The sequence below is a fragment of the Oncorhynchus keta genome, chromosome 2 (assembly GCF_023373465.1).
Source record: "Oncorhynchus keta strain PuntledgeMale-10-30-2019 chromosome 2, Oket_V2, whole genome shotgun sequence".
NCBI lineage: Eukaryota > Metazoa > Chordata > Actinopteri > Salmoniformes > Salmonidae > Oncorhynchus > Oncorhynchus keta.
Window position 1 is genome coordinate 31,932,798 of NC_068422.1, and position 14,951 is coordinate 31,947,748.

The following is a 14,951-nucleotide window of genomic DNA, read 5'->3' on the forward strand; positions in this document are numbered from 1 at the left end:
AATAAGTCAAACGGAAGGGAAACATTTTGTCACCCCATGAAAATCAGCCAAAACAAGCTAAATAACTCCATGCATGCACATCCTATTGAATATACATGTATTGTGAATATGACTAGGCTACATTCATTTACCCAGATTATCAGAGATTTACCATTCAAATAAATCAGTGTTATATAGATTGATTTTAATGTATGCATTAATTAATCCATTATACACTCAATTTGGCTTTGGTAAAAAAGCTATTGAACTTTAAAAAAGCCTGTCTGGATCAAGTACCATTGTGACTTTGGCCAATATGCCTTTTTTTGACATAGTATCGGGGTGACGTTGAATTGAACCGTATACAAAATCTGAATGGTGAAAGACCCATTGAAATCCCTTAGAATGTATGCGTTGCCACCCTAGGGTCATGAACTATTCAAAGCAAATTCATAACCGATTTTTCAAAAACATAAAATACTGTCAAATTTGAAAACTAGGTGGATATGTAAAATAAGCATTTTAATAAGCACTTAACAGTTCATGCCAAACACATGCACCATGTATACAAAAGTTGTGGACAACCCTTCAGATTAGTGGATTTGGCTGTCAGGAGGAGGGATAATGGTCTGGGGCTGTTTTTCATGGTTCGGGCTCCCGAGGTCCATACCTCGCTTTTTGGTACCCTTCCCCAGATTTGTGCCTCAACAGAATGCTGTCTCGAAGCTCTACGGACGACCTCATGACTTGGTTTTTGCTCTGACATGCAATGTCACCGGTGGGACCATATATAGACAGGTGTGTGCACGCATTACCAAATCATGCCCAATCAATTGAATCTACCAAAGGTGGACTCCAATCAAGTTATCAAAACATCAAGGATGATCAATGTAAACAGGATGCGCCTGAGCTTAATTTCAAGTCTCATAGCAAAGGGTCTGAATATTTATTTTAAATTTGCCTTGTTCAGGGGCAGAACAGATTTTTAACTTGTCAGCTCGGGATTCGATCTCGCAACCTTTCGGTTACTAGTCCAACGCTCTAACCACTAGGCTACCTGCCGCCCACGAATATTTGGAAGATGCATCTCTCATTACATCACTGCCAAGATGATTCTATTTGATCCACCACAATTTATTTTTCAACAGCTTTTTAGGACTGCAATTGACCTGGTTGTTCAAAGAGTTTTTTGGATACCTACTTTCTATACATTTTTCCTTCGCATTACAACACTGCCAAGATATTCACATTTTGTCAACCAGTATTTACTTACGTTGCAATAATGTCTTTGACCCGCTTGTTGGCCATCCCCACATAATGGTCAATCTGTACCTAAAATACACAAAACAAAAATCATTCTAGTGAAAAGCTTAGGTACAATATTAAACGTCCACTTGACTTTGAAGTCAATTGATCAACATTTCAGTTTAGGTGCGAATGTTCTATGCTTCCCTCGTCAGATCAACATATTTTTTATACATTTATCAGCAAATAACAGCTCATACCTTGTACTTCTCATAGATGATGGGGAAGCTGAACATTCCAACCAGACCTGGAGAGAGGGGGAGAAGGTTGACACCTGTCAGTAAGCCACTATGTCTGTATACAGATTAAATATTGCATGCGAGCATTGCGCCCAATTTGACTGGAGCTAAATTCCCAAAGGCTGGAGGGTCTGCCTTCTCGCACGCTCTAATTTCTCTCCAGTTGTGCTCACGTCACGAGGTCAGGGTAACCCGGCCCAGCATGCATTTGTAGTCTACTTGTGCTGCTATAAGCCCCTTGCTTTACCTGCTGTCGGAGTACGCTAAATATTTTATTGAAGAAACTGATAGAACACGTGCTAAATCAAGGTGACTTACAAAGATAAGGACCAAGATGATAAGGACACTGATGTCGTGTCCTCAACTAAAGAATAATTGTGAAATCTGGAAAGACACGTCTCCCAAAAACATGATTGTGTACTTACTATGTGCACATGCTAAAGGGGAACAAAGTGGGTCGGTGTGTGTCATGGTAGCAAAGTACACTGCTCAAAAAATAAAAGGGAACACTTAAACAATGTAACTCCAAGTCAATCACACTTCTGTGAAATCAAACTGTCCACTTAGGAAGCAACACTGATTGACAAAAAATGTCACATGCTGTTGTGCAAATGGAATACACAAAAGGTGGAAATTATAGGCAATTAGCAAGACACCCCCAATAAAGGAGTGGTTCTGCAGGTGTTGACCCCAGACCCCTTCTCAGTTCCTATGCTTCCTGGCTGATGTTTTGGTCACTTTTTAATGCTGGCTGGCGGTGCTTTCACTGTAGTGGTAGCATGAGATGGAATCTACAACCCACACAAGTGGCTCAGGTAGTGCAGCTCATCCAGGATGGCACATCAATGCGAGCTGTGGCAAGAAGGTTTACTGTGTCTGTCAGCATAGTGTCCAGAGCATGGAGGCGCTACCAGGAGACAGGCCAGTACATCAGGAGACGTGGAGGAGGCCGTAGGAGGGCAACAACCCCAGCAGCAGAACCGCTACCTCAGTCTTTGTGCAAGGAGGGGTAGGAGGAGCACTGCCAAAGCCCTGCAAAATGACCTCCAGCAGGCCACAAATGTGCATGTGTCTGCTCAAACGGTCAGAAACAGACTCCATGAGGGTGGTATGATGGCCTGACGTCCACAGGTGGGGGTTGTGCTTACAGCCCAACACCATGCAGGACGTTTGGCATTTGCCAGAGAACACCAAGTTTGGCAAATTCGCCACTGGCGCCCTGTGCTCTTCACAGATGAAAGCAGGTTCACACTGAGCACATGACTGACGTGACACAGTCTGGAGACGCCGTGGAGAACGTTCTGCTGCCTGCAATATCCTCCAGCATGACAGGTTTGGCAGTGGGTCAGTCATGGTGTGGGGTGGCATTTCTTTGGGGGGCCGCACAGCCCTCCATGTGCGTTGCCAGAGGTAGCCTGACTGCCATTAGGTACCAATATGAGATCCTCAGACCCCTTGTGAGACTATTTGCTGGTGCTGTTGGCCCTGGGTTCATCCTAATGCAAGACAATGCTAGACCTCATGTGGCTGGAGTGTGTCAGCAGTTCCTGCAAGAGGAAGGCATTGATGCTATGGACTGGCCCGCCCATTCCGCAGACCTGAATCCAATTGAGCACATCTGGGACATCATGTCTCGCTCCATCCACCAACGCCACGTTGCACCACAGACTGTCCAGGAGTTGGCGGATGCTTTAGTCCAGGTCTGGGAGGAGATCCCTCAGGAGACCTACGCCACTTCATCAGGAGCATGCCCAGGCGTTGTAGGGAGGTCATATAGGCACGTGGAGGCCACACACACTACTGAGCCTCATTTTGACTTGTTTTAAGGACATTACATCAAAGTTGGATCAGCCTGTAGTGTGGTTTTCCACTTTAATTTTGAATGTGACTCCAAATCCAGACCGCCATGGGTTGATAAATTTGATTTCCATTGATCATTTTTGTGTGATTTTGTTGTCAGCACATTCAACTATGTAAAGAAAAAAGTATTTAATAAGAATATTTCATTCATTCAGATCTAGGATGTGTTATTTTAGTGTTCCCTTTATTTTTTTGAGCAGTGTCTTTATAAACTAAAAGTCTGATCTTAAACGTTCATTTTTGTTCTACTATCTATACAATAGGCCATAATTGATTAAGCCCAACATGCCTGCCTGGCATATTCCCACATTCAAGGAGCTTTTCATTTTGATTGGGTTATTGCCTAAACCTAAGCCTACCCTTTACAAAAACAAAAAAATACATATATATATATATATTTTTTTTTTTATAACTGCAACTCTGCCCAGCCAGGCAGGCGTGGAAGTGAAGTGTCAAAAATGTCATAAAAAGCCTTTATGCTTAAGTCTCCAATTATCAACTTTTTCAAACGGTATCTTACCTAGAATAAGGAGTGTGAGTCCGTTGAACAAGGCACCAACATAGGTGAGAATCCACATCAGCACAGCAAACTGGGAGAAGGATAGGTTTTATTTCAGTCTGTTCAGAACACAGCCTATTCATGGGTTGCAGCATGTTGTCACAATATTGTTTTGAACATTCGTTTTAAGACCAGCTGACCATACTACTCCATCGTCTCAATTGGTGCCAATTAAGATTATCTGAAGTACATTACTGTGGCTTGGAAACACAATGACATTTCAAAATGTAGACAAATTAGTAAGAAGTTTCTGTAATCATTTTGATGTCTCCAGAGACTTTAGATGCAGTACAACTTCAGCTAAGATTGAGGGGAGAGCGCCGACATTCTACCTAGCTAATGTTGGCATTGTTAGCCATTTCTGATGAACTCTGCTAGCTCATGGCGACATCACCATCTCTATCTTAAACTTAACGAAATCATGATGGCAAAGTTGTTTTCTACTAATTAGTCTACTTAAGCAATGTCGACGTATTTACAGGCCATTCGCGTAGATTTGACGAAGTCATAAGCCACTGTTCTGAAAGACTTGGCATTAACCATCTGTCAGAAATCAATATGCTGAGGCATCTGTAGAACGTTGAGAACTATGGCAACGACGCGTCCAAGTGACAGAGGTGCAACCATGAGCATGTAAGAGGCTATCTTTCCATATATTGATTAGCAAAACCGTTCTATGACAATTTCACTCAAAATGTTGCTTATTCCTTCCTACGGAGCTTAGGTATGTTAACATGTGAGGCACTCCGCTGTTGTAATCCAGGATCACATGCATCCTTATAAAGTGATATCCAAGGTTTTGCGTAGTTATTAGGGGGTTGAACCTGAACATTCCCAACAGGTTAACAGTCAAATTCCCCCTAGACTGAGTAAAAATAAAAATATATAATTAATACCAAAATATGTAGCCTACTCCTAAACAAGCACCATATTTCCGTGCAGGAGGTTAGCCTACATACTTAAATCTTCATTTGCGTTCTTACCTTGAGGGAATCCACCAGGTCTTCAACAAGAAAGAGGCGACGCAGCTCTATGACTGTTGTGTTGAACCGTGCCAGAGCACAGTCGCTGTACTTATGGACGGTTTCCTCTGACAGACCCACATCCTGCTTCAGGTACAGCCTGCAACACCACAAAACATGAGCGGCAAGACAAATCCTGAAACTAAACAGGGTGTGTTATCATTCAACAATGGAGTTAACCCACATATGTATAAACTCATGACTGTCCTGTGAGGATTCAAATAGGTCCAACCAGACCACCTCTCAGCCACATAAGGGGGGGGTAACACTTCACACTCTGTTGTAAATCAAGGAGAACTTTCAGCATCTCCCTCTACAATTTTCACCACAGGAATGAGCCCGTTTCAGACCTTTTCCCGAGGAAACTAACACATTCTAAAGCAAATACTGGAACAATATTTCTAACATGGAATGTGGGGAATGGTCAGGAGTGATCTGGAGAACACTGGTGAAGTTTCAGTTATTTTGTGATGTCATTAAAAATGTTAAAGGAAATACTGTAACTTGAAAAGTATATATGTCCATCCTGTGTTGTGCATGAAATATGAAAAGTGTGTGTGTGTGTTTTTAGGAGCCATAGAGTTCTACGTCAACTTTGCAGTGACTAGCCACGCCCACAAGTGAGGTCAGAGAATGTGTCAGCCTGACAGACAAGCCCTTTGAATGAACTGTATAAAATGGGTTAAGAATTTACACATCAGACCAGAGAGAAGTAGCGCTGCAGCTCACATTTAAAGTGGTTGGAACTCAATCTCAACAAGGTAGAGACGATAAAGTCACGTCCCGGACAATCACTGGTACGGCTGATTAGCTGTCCTCAGTAAAGTATCTAGAAAAGCACATTTAAGTGGGACCATTCCATTAATGTGTTCAAATCATATTACACTACTCCCATCACCCCACTGGAACCATCTTCAAAGAAACATCTTCAAGAGCGAATGGAAGTAGAATAAAATCTGTAATTCTGTTCAGGACTACACGACAAGTCACCGGATATCGGACGACTACAGAGGAAAACTGTAGAAGACTGGTGGGGACCCCTTTCGGACAATCAGAGCCTTACAAGCGAAGAGGTCCAACATCCTTTCCAAGAAGGCCTTGTCTATCGAGAGAAACCAAGGAGTTTCACATAAATACATTCATGATTTCCTACTCCAAGCGGGTGGCGGTGTGCAAAGTATAAGTGAGAGTAGTTTCTAAACGTAACAACGTTAAAAGGTATGTCCCTCTCTCTTGTAACAAGCAGCCATTTTGTTGTCAGTCTGCTAGGGACCTGTTTATACTGTGTTACCATTTAGTTAGCAAATAAAATAAATACATTTGTGTAGTACTGAATCATAAGTAAGGCTGGGGTTTTTGCAGATGCACGACTGTTCAGAATGATGATAAGATACGAGGTTATGATTAATAAGTTAACTGTTTATGGACGTGATAGGTAAAGACCTTTAGAGTTTAATTCGGGAGATTGTAACTCTAAAGAACAGCTCCCGTGGTGCCCCAAATCCTAGTGAGTTTGTTACATGATTAATTTAACTGGGTAACACTTAAACAGTTGATTAGATAAGTCATTAGATTAATGAAAGTAAAGTCACAACACTATTCTAGTCAAGGCTCATCCTAAACTACACTCTGTACACCTTTTTTCTATTCATATATAGTGTCCCATAATCTCTACACACCATCATATACATTCCAGACTGACATTGCTTGTTCTAATATTTATATATATATTTTTTATTTGCATGTATTGTTATTACTGCACTGTTAGAACTAGGAACATAAGTGTTACGCCATACATGCAACATCTGCAAAATGTGTACGCAACAAATACAATTAAATTGTTTCTTGCTGAGGTTATTCACAAAACATGGGCGAGGGGTCTAGAAAACCCTCTGAAGCCTACAGGTTGTCGAGGAGTGGTTGGCCTTTTTGCATATCAGATTGATTTCTTAGAACGCAAAGCCAAGAACCACGCTTGACCGGCTTAGTTATGATTTTCTGAGCACCAGTCACAATCCCTGTAATCTTAAACCAAGATAATTCAATGTTAATGCGTGGTTGGTGAAAATTCATAAGGCTTTAAGCCACTGCCAGGAATGGGGATAACCAGAGTAGCAGCTCTGTGCGACAGTCAGAATGTTTACTCTCAAATAAGAGACATGTCCCTTTCTCCCTCCTTGGCTGGGAATACATCTACTTCTGCAACCCAATCATCTAATCAGACCAATATTTTACTCCAACTATAAATTAGCCAGTAGCTGAATAATCATGTTCAAATGGCATGATTCATAAAACGTGTAGTTTCAATTCAGTCATTTAACTTCAATTCAATTCCTGAAGTGACTAAATGGAATAATCCACAAAAAGATGCACTCTTCAGGAACACTGCCTTGGAACAGTGATCACTGAAATGTATGTGAGATGCCAAGGTTACTCTGCTGTATAGGAATCTTAATCTGCGGTTTTGGAACAAGAGATAGTCCAGAGAGCAGCTGAGGCTAATGCATGCATGATGTATATAATAGAATATATGGATGTTTTTTGCAATACATCATGGAGTATGTTGAGCAGTGGAGTACGTACTTAAAGTACGTAAGAAAAAAATACCACTTTAGTAGTTTAAAGTATCTGTACTTTACTATTTATATTTGCCAACTTTTACTTCACTACATTCCTAAAGAAAATAATGTACTTTTTACTCCATACATTTTCCCTGACACCCAAAAGTACTTCTTACATTTTGAATGCCTAAGAGGACAGGAAAATGGTCCAATTCACACACTTTTAGCAAGAGAAGACCACTGGTAATCCATACCGCCTCTGATTTGGCATACTCACTGAACAAACACTTAATTTGTGAATTATGTCTGAGTGTGCCCTTAACTGAAAAAGAGAGAAAATTGTGCCATTTGGTTTGACATTTATGATGTATACTTTAGTATATTTTTGCAATTACATTTTACTTTGGATTACGTATATTTAAACACAAACACTTTCGTAATTTTACTCAGGTAGTACTTTACTTGGTGACTGTCACAACTCATTTTCTATTAAGGTACAGTGGGGCAAAAAGGCATTTAGTCAGCCACCAATTGTGCAAGTTCTCCCACTTGATTTGATTTGACTTAAGATTAGGCCTGTAATTTTCATCATAGGTTAACTTCAACTATGACAGACAAAATGAGACAAAAAATCCAGAAAATCACATTGTAGGATTTTTTATGAATTTATTTGCAAATTATGGTGGAAAATAAGTATTTGGTCACCTACAAACAAGCAAGATTTCTGGCTCTCACAGACCTGTAACTTCTTCTTTAAGAGGCTCCTCTGTCCTCCACTCGTTACCTGTATTAATGGCACCTGTTTGAACTTGTTATCAGTATAAAAGACACCTGTCCACAACCTCAAACAGTCACACTCCAAACTCCACTATGGCCAAGACCAAAGAGCTGTCAAAGGACAGCAGAAACAAAATTGTAACCTGCACCAGGCTGGGAAGACCGAATCGGCAATAGGTAAGCAGCTTGGTTTGAAGAAATCAACTGTGGGAGCAATTATTAGGAAATGGAAGACATACAAGACCACTGATAATCTCCCTCGATCTGGGGCTCCACGCAAGATCTCACCCCGTGGGGTCAAAATGATCACAAGAACGGTGAGCAAAAATCCCAGAACCACATGGGGGGACATAGTGAATGACCTGCATAGAGCCGGGACCAAAGTAACAAAGCCTACCATCAGTAACACACTACGCCGCCAGGGACTCAAATCCTGCAGTGCCAGACGTGTCCCCCTGCATAAGCCAGTACATGTCCAGGCCCGTCTGAAGTTTCCTAGAGAGCATTTGGATGATCCAGAAGAAGATTGGGAGAATGTCATATGGTCAGATGAAACCAAAATATAACTTTTTGGTAAAAACTCAACTCGTCCTGTTTGGAGGACAACGAATGCCGAGTTGCATCCAAAGAACACCATACCTACTGTAAAGTATGGGGGTGGAAACATCATGCTTTGGGGCTGTTTTTCTGCAAAGGGACCAGGACGACTGATCCGTGTAAAGGAAAGAATGAATGGGGCCATGTATCGTGAGATTTTGAGTGAAAACCTCCTTCCATCAGCAAGGGCATTGAAGATTAAACGTGGTTGGGTCTTTCAGCATGACAATGATCCTAAACACACCGCCCGGGCAAACAAAGGAGTGGCTTCGTAAGAAGCATTTCAAGGTCCTGGAGATCTCAACCCCATAGAAAATCTTTGGAGGGAGTTGAAAGTCTGTGTTGCCCAGCAACAGCCCCAAAACATCACTGCTCTAGAGGAGATCTGCATGGAGGAATGGGCCAAAATACCAGCAACAGTGTGTGAAGACTTACAGAAAACATTTGACCTCTGTCATTGCGAACAAAGGGTATATAACAAAGTATTGAGATAAACTTGTGTTATTGACCGAATACTTATTTTCCACCATCATTTGCAAATAAATAAATTAAAAATCCTACAATGTGATTTTCTGGATTTCTTTCTCATTTTGTCTGTCATAGTTGAAGTGTACCTTTGATGAAAATGACAGGCCTCTCATCTTTTTAAGTGGGAAAACTTGCACAATTGGTGGCTGACTAAATACTTTTTGCCCCACTGTATATTTATTTACTTTTACTCAAGTATGACAATTGGGTACTTTTCCCCACCACTTATGTTAAAAAAAAAGTGGGTTACTAACTTGAATGGGTGCCCTTCATCAGACTTCTGGATGGCCTGCAGGATCCCCTTGTATATCCTGAAGCAAATGGTGACGGAGAGGAGCACCAGAGTGATGTAGGCTGAGACACTGACGATGCTGCAAAGTGTCAGGGAGAGCAGCAGAGAGAGGCCAGCGCCAAACACCACGCCAGAAGTCTTGACATCACGCCAGTACAGGAGCTCTACCACTGCAGGAGAGAGAACAGGGTCAGATAGCTGCAGGACACAAACTAAGTGTGCTTCTTTTCAACACATTAAAATAAGAGATAATGGTGGTGATGTTGGGAGGTGGAATGAGAAGGGGTAAATCTATGAAAAAATTAACACCCAATTTAAATTTGCTTAATGATTTGTCTGCAGATAATTAGCTACTAGCCACACTACTTTACTAAACGGGAATCCCTGGTGTTCCCTACAGCTGACACGTTTCGTTTACTGTTGGAACGCCAGTATACCACTGCAGGTAATGCACCTAGGTCCAGGTTCATTCATAGCCATGGCACAGGCCTAAAACCTGTTCATTTTTAAGATTGTTAGCCAACCCACACCCAGTCAGCTAGGGGCAGGACAGACCCATGCTTGTGTTTCACCAGCAATTCCTAGCACGTCAGTGTACAATATTAGATATGAAAGACATCCATTTCCTACTGGTAGACGCATTTTAAAACGTAGGCCAGTCAGCAAGCGGGCATTGCTCGAGTCTTCAATGTGCAATGACTTGGCAGGCTATCATATTTCAAATTGCTTAACAAGTAATGAATGGGCTTATAGTTGAAAACACTAATTTTACAGGTTTCTGCCAAATAGATAATCGTATCAAGCGATCAACCAAAGCAACGACTGATGCATTATTGTGATTGAATTGATCACATAGCGAACAAGTAAAATACCTAAAGGCACTGCAGAAGCAGAATCAAAAGAAGCGTCAGCAGTTTTAGCCAGCCTAGGGCCACACTTCACTGTCAAATCACAAGAATGCTTCTCGTGAGGAATCATGTCAGACCCTTTATGGACCACGCTCGTGGAGTCTTTTTAGGTGGTGACGCTAAGCGTTTAACTTCTCCCAAACGCCAATGTTAGCTGCTAGCTTAACTGGATAGCTCGGCTACAGCTCGTTTAAATATAGCTAGATCGCTAACATTGGCCAGTTACTAGTAGCTAGCCCAAACATTTGCGTCACCAGGACCCTTTGTTTAGAATGTTTCTAGCAATAATAGCTAACGTGCAACCGTGAAGGGGGTGTTCGTCCTTTCAGTCTATCTACACATATGGTAAGCATGAACTAGCATGTGGGGGAACTAAAAATAGCCCAGGCATATCAACTGCGCTAATCTCATCATATAGCTAGCTAATAACATGCCATGATTTAATAATGTCCTTCCGTATACATCTCCATGTAAACACTACTTTAATATCCACGGGGGGAGATGGATAAACAGGAAAATGACTGAATCGTACATGAGTCTGACGCCATGTAGTTCTCAGCGTAGCCCCCATCACGATAAAATGTCGTTTGACCTAGCTGGGCCTCTGCATAGCGCCATGCACAGCTCAATTTCTACCCATTCGCATCACACCGTAGCGTCGGTAAGCCAAATTGGTCAATTCAACGGCGATACAATCGAATATAAATGTGATATGTAAAGACAGCATTGTACACACGAGAATGACAGCACTTACCCCGTTCGGCATCCATCTTGAGCCTCCTAGCATCCAGCACTTAACTAGCTCAGCTGCGCGAAAGGGTGTTCACTTCCTGCTAGATACATTTGAGATCCACTCATTATGCGCAGCTCTGCAGCGCCTCAGCACTTTCTAATTATGTTGAAGTTTCTATACGTGCCCAATGCAAATATGCGAATGTGCTTTTCTACTATTCGTGGGAACACTGGTAGAGCTTTGTAGTAATAGTAATTTGGTTTCAAAACTGAATGAAAATATTAGAAATGGGGGAGTAGGGGTGGGGAAAATGTTAGTCATAACTGCAAATGTTGACCAGCTTTATCAATATAACAGCGCATCATTATGACCGACAACTGGTCATATCTACAATCAGGAGTTTATTACAAGGACATTTTTTAAATACCAATTCCAACAAATGTAAAAACTGACAACCACAGGCAATTTGTAATGTTTTGGAAGTCTTTCATACAGCCATGTGAAGCTGTTGGTCAATATTTTACCAATACAATTGTCTGGTAGTGAGTTCATAGCCTTAAATGCAATAGCCAGAACGAGTCCTCTACAAACTCTTACATCAGAACACATGTCAGATGGAAATCCATGCACCCACATGTCCAGTTAAAAGAATCTAACAATATGCTTACCTGTTAAAACTAATTATGGGGCACACCAGAAAACATCCTACTTCATCGCCCAGCTATACAATTTCTTTGGCCCCCTTAGGGTTATGTCACTGCCATCTGCCCCTCATGCTTTAATCCTGTAATTTTTTAATACATAATGTTACAGACTAATGTAGACAGTCTCTCAGCCCAATACTGCTTAGTCACTGGAGTGACTCAGGCTGGTAGTCTACTACACCCATACCCTATCCAAGTGCGGGTCATGCTCAACTGAGCATTCAGCCAGATGGTAGTTGCTAAAATGGATGACATACCATTTAGTCAAATAGAGTTGACAGGGTCCCTTTGAGCACAATGCCCTTTCTGTTACAATGTGTGCCAATTGCCATGCTGCATTCCAGAATGATGCAACGCAGTAGCACACATGACAAAAATCAGCAGGACGTGAGCACAGTGCCATTGGTTGCCTGAGCCTCACAATGTCCCGTCTGAGCTGAAAGCAGATGGCTACAACTGGGCCTGGAAAACACCAGAAGACCTCCTGTCATAAGCCACATAGCCTATATGGCAATCACCAGAGGAGCCAAGTGTGAATACACACGTGTAATTTAGCAGACATGCTTATCCAGAGCGACTTATAGGAGCAATTAGGGTTAAGTGCCTTACTAAAGGGCACAGAGATTTTTCACCTAGTCAACTCAGGGATACAAACCAGCGACCTTTCGGTTACTTGTCCAATGCTCTTAACCACTATGCACACACCTTATTTTTGTTGCACATGCTGAACAATGGACTTAAACACCTTTATAAAGCCTAGTCAGCAGACTGTGGGGCTGAAGGCTGGTCCTGTATTCAGCAGCATTTGTCAAAGGGGTTAGAGACCCCTGGTGCACCGGACCAGGCAGTCGTGAGTCAACTCCAGGCAGCATGGAATCATTAGACATCTATTACACTTGTCACTTCAGCCCAACACCCCTCCTCCCACCATGCACCTTTGGACAGAATTCTTCCTGTCAGTGCTACCCTTACCAAAAGGTTCTGCTAGGATAGTGTATTACACATTAGAAATCCAGAGAGACTTTTAGATTTTTGTTTGTGGCATTAACAGTTTCACTGGTTACCAACAATCTTATTTATTTACAGTTGGCTACACATTCAAAGCAAATGGCATGCATGGCTGGATGGGACAAGCAATATAAAAACAACCCATTCAACTACCAGAGTGATTGCCAATTACATACTACAAAATGTCCACAATACCTGTGCATGGTTTAATAACCACCCTCTAAAAACAAATGGACTACTTTTAATTTCACATACATCTAGAGAACCCAGCAATAACTACAAAAAGTATATATATATAAAAAATAGTATTCAGGAAAGGTTACCGCAACAGTAAAATAAAAGAGGGATACCCTTGTCTTTCCACTGTGGTGGAGGCTGGGTGTCTCCATTTTCTGTTTTCCCGTTTTCCATGATAGAGCCGCTGTGAAGGTATCAGCAGGGCATTCCAGACAGCATGCGGTGTGTTGGGCTGGAGGCGGGTGGGGTGCGGGGACCGAGGTGGAAGATGGGGGACAACCAAACCTTCCTCCTGTGAGATGACTGCAGCACTACTGCTCTCTCTACCTCACTCCCCCTTTTCTCTTCCTCTCAGGCTGTAGGACTGAGGTCAGCTGACTGTCTGCTGGCACCTAACGCACTGACGCAGCAACTTCCCCATCTAACTCACTCCCCCTACCTCAGTCTGATACTCTCCCTCCCCTTGCGCAAATGTACATGTGCTTTTCCCCTCCCTCTCATCCCCACATGGATGACAAAGCAGCAAGTAGGTGACTACACCCCACGGTCTCTGTAGGGACTACAAGTACAGGATATCCCACTACCTTCAAAATGAGACTTCATTTTAAATGCCCTCTGAATTGCCTCAACGTTGGTAAGTAACAAAAACCTCAAATCTAACCTCATGCTCTGGAAAGCATCAGACATCCAATCGGACCATTACTGCGCTTAAATTATGAATGTAATATTATTCTGTTGATCAGAGTCAAAGTCCATCTTCAAACGGTGTACCATATCGAAATCAGCCAAAACAATTATGATTTGGTCATCACCAAACCAACACACATCAGTAGTCAGTCTTAACTCGCATAAGAAAATGGTGATTGTTGTATTAGTCCACTAGAGGGCACCTCACTAATTTCACTTAAGTCTGCCTAGGTTTCCTCATTCCTGTGTCAATTTATATTGCGTTAGTATTTTCAGCAAGTTATTTAGAGAGTTGACAAAAGTATATTCACTCAGAACTACAGCTGGAGTCATTTAGATAAATGGGAGTATCCGTGCAAGGTACATTTTGTAGCATATGGGTGTAGTCCTACTGAAGCCTATGGGTGACTAATTAATGATATAGTGGTCGGTTACAACAGTTATGTGGATTCAAAACAACCTGCAATCTCACTAAGGGGGTTTTGCGAATGAGATAGGTCAGGGGTGATGTTTGATAGTATTTCATTTGGAGTCGAACAAATAAGGGAACGCTCGCTGACAAGCTCTATTCTTCATCGGCTGGTGTCGCAATGCAGGCAGAGCCTTTTTATTGGGCGATTCCACACACACAGTCTAGGTGTCCGCCAGCCTTGCTCAAAGCAATGTCCCAATCAGATAAATAAATCTGCACCGGTGTGAATAACCAGCAAGGTAAAACTAAGCCATTCATTGTAAAATGACTTAATATGAAAGCATAGCCTTTAACCTAACAGCAGTCATGCAAAAATAAAAAACACTAAATCAGAAGGTCACTGCCCCAGAGCAGTAAGCCTTCCAAAATATGGCAATTTTTTCTACAACTCTGCCCCTTTCACTGAGCTGGGTAAGGTTTATCTGGACAAGGGACCTCAAAAGGCAAAATGGTGCCTACAAGGTGGTGTATAGTTTCATATCT

At 42.0% G+C, this 14,951-nt stretch overlaps 1 protein-coding gene across 5 annotated transcripts in view; it reads right to left on the bottom strand.

Moving 5' to 3' along the window:
- The window catches only part of rtn4a (reticulon 4a), a 31,031-nt gene that overhangs the window by 3,445 nt on the left and 12,635 nt on the right, over positions 1–14,951 (bottom strand). For 3 of the 5 annotated variants that reach the window (XM_035795404.2, XM_035795411.2, XM_035795418.2), the window contains 5 exons: positions 9,682–9,889; positions 4,926–5,064; positions 3,904–3,973; positions 1,485–1,531; positions 1,253–1,311 (listed from right to left, as the gene is read on the bottom strand). In XM_035795404.2, the coding sequence (XP_035651297.1) occupies positions 1,253–1,311; positions 1,485–1,531; positions 3,904–3,973; positions 4,926–5,064; positions 9,682–9,889 (523 nt within the window). Of the gene's footprint in view, positions 1–1,252; positions 1,312–1,484; positions 1,532–3,903; positions 3,974–4,925; positions 5,065–9,681; positions 9,890–11,381; positions 11,477–13,422; positions 13,629–14,951 lie in introns of those variants that run through there. The other 2 variants (XM_035795425.2, XM_035795432.1) reach the window with 2 other exon arrangements.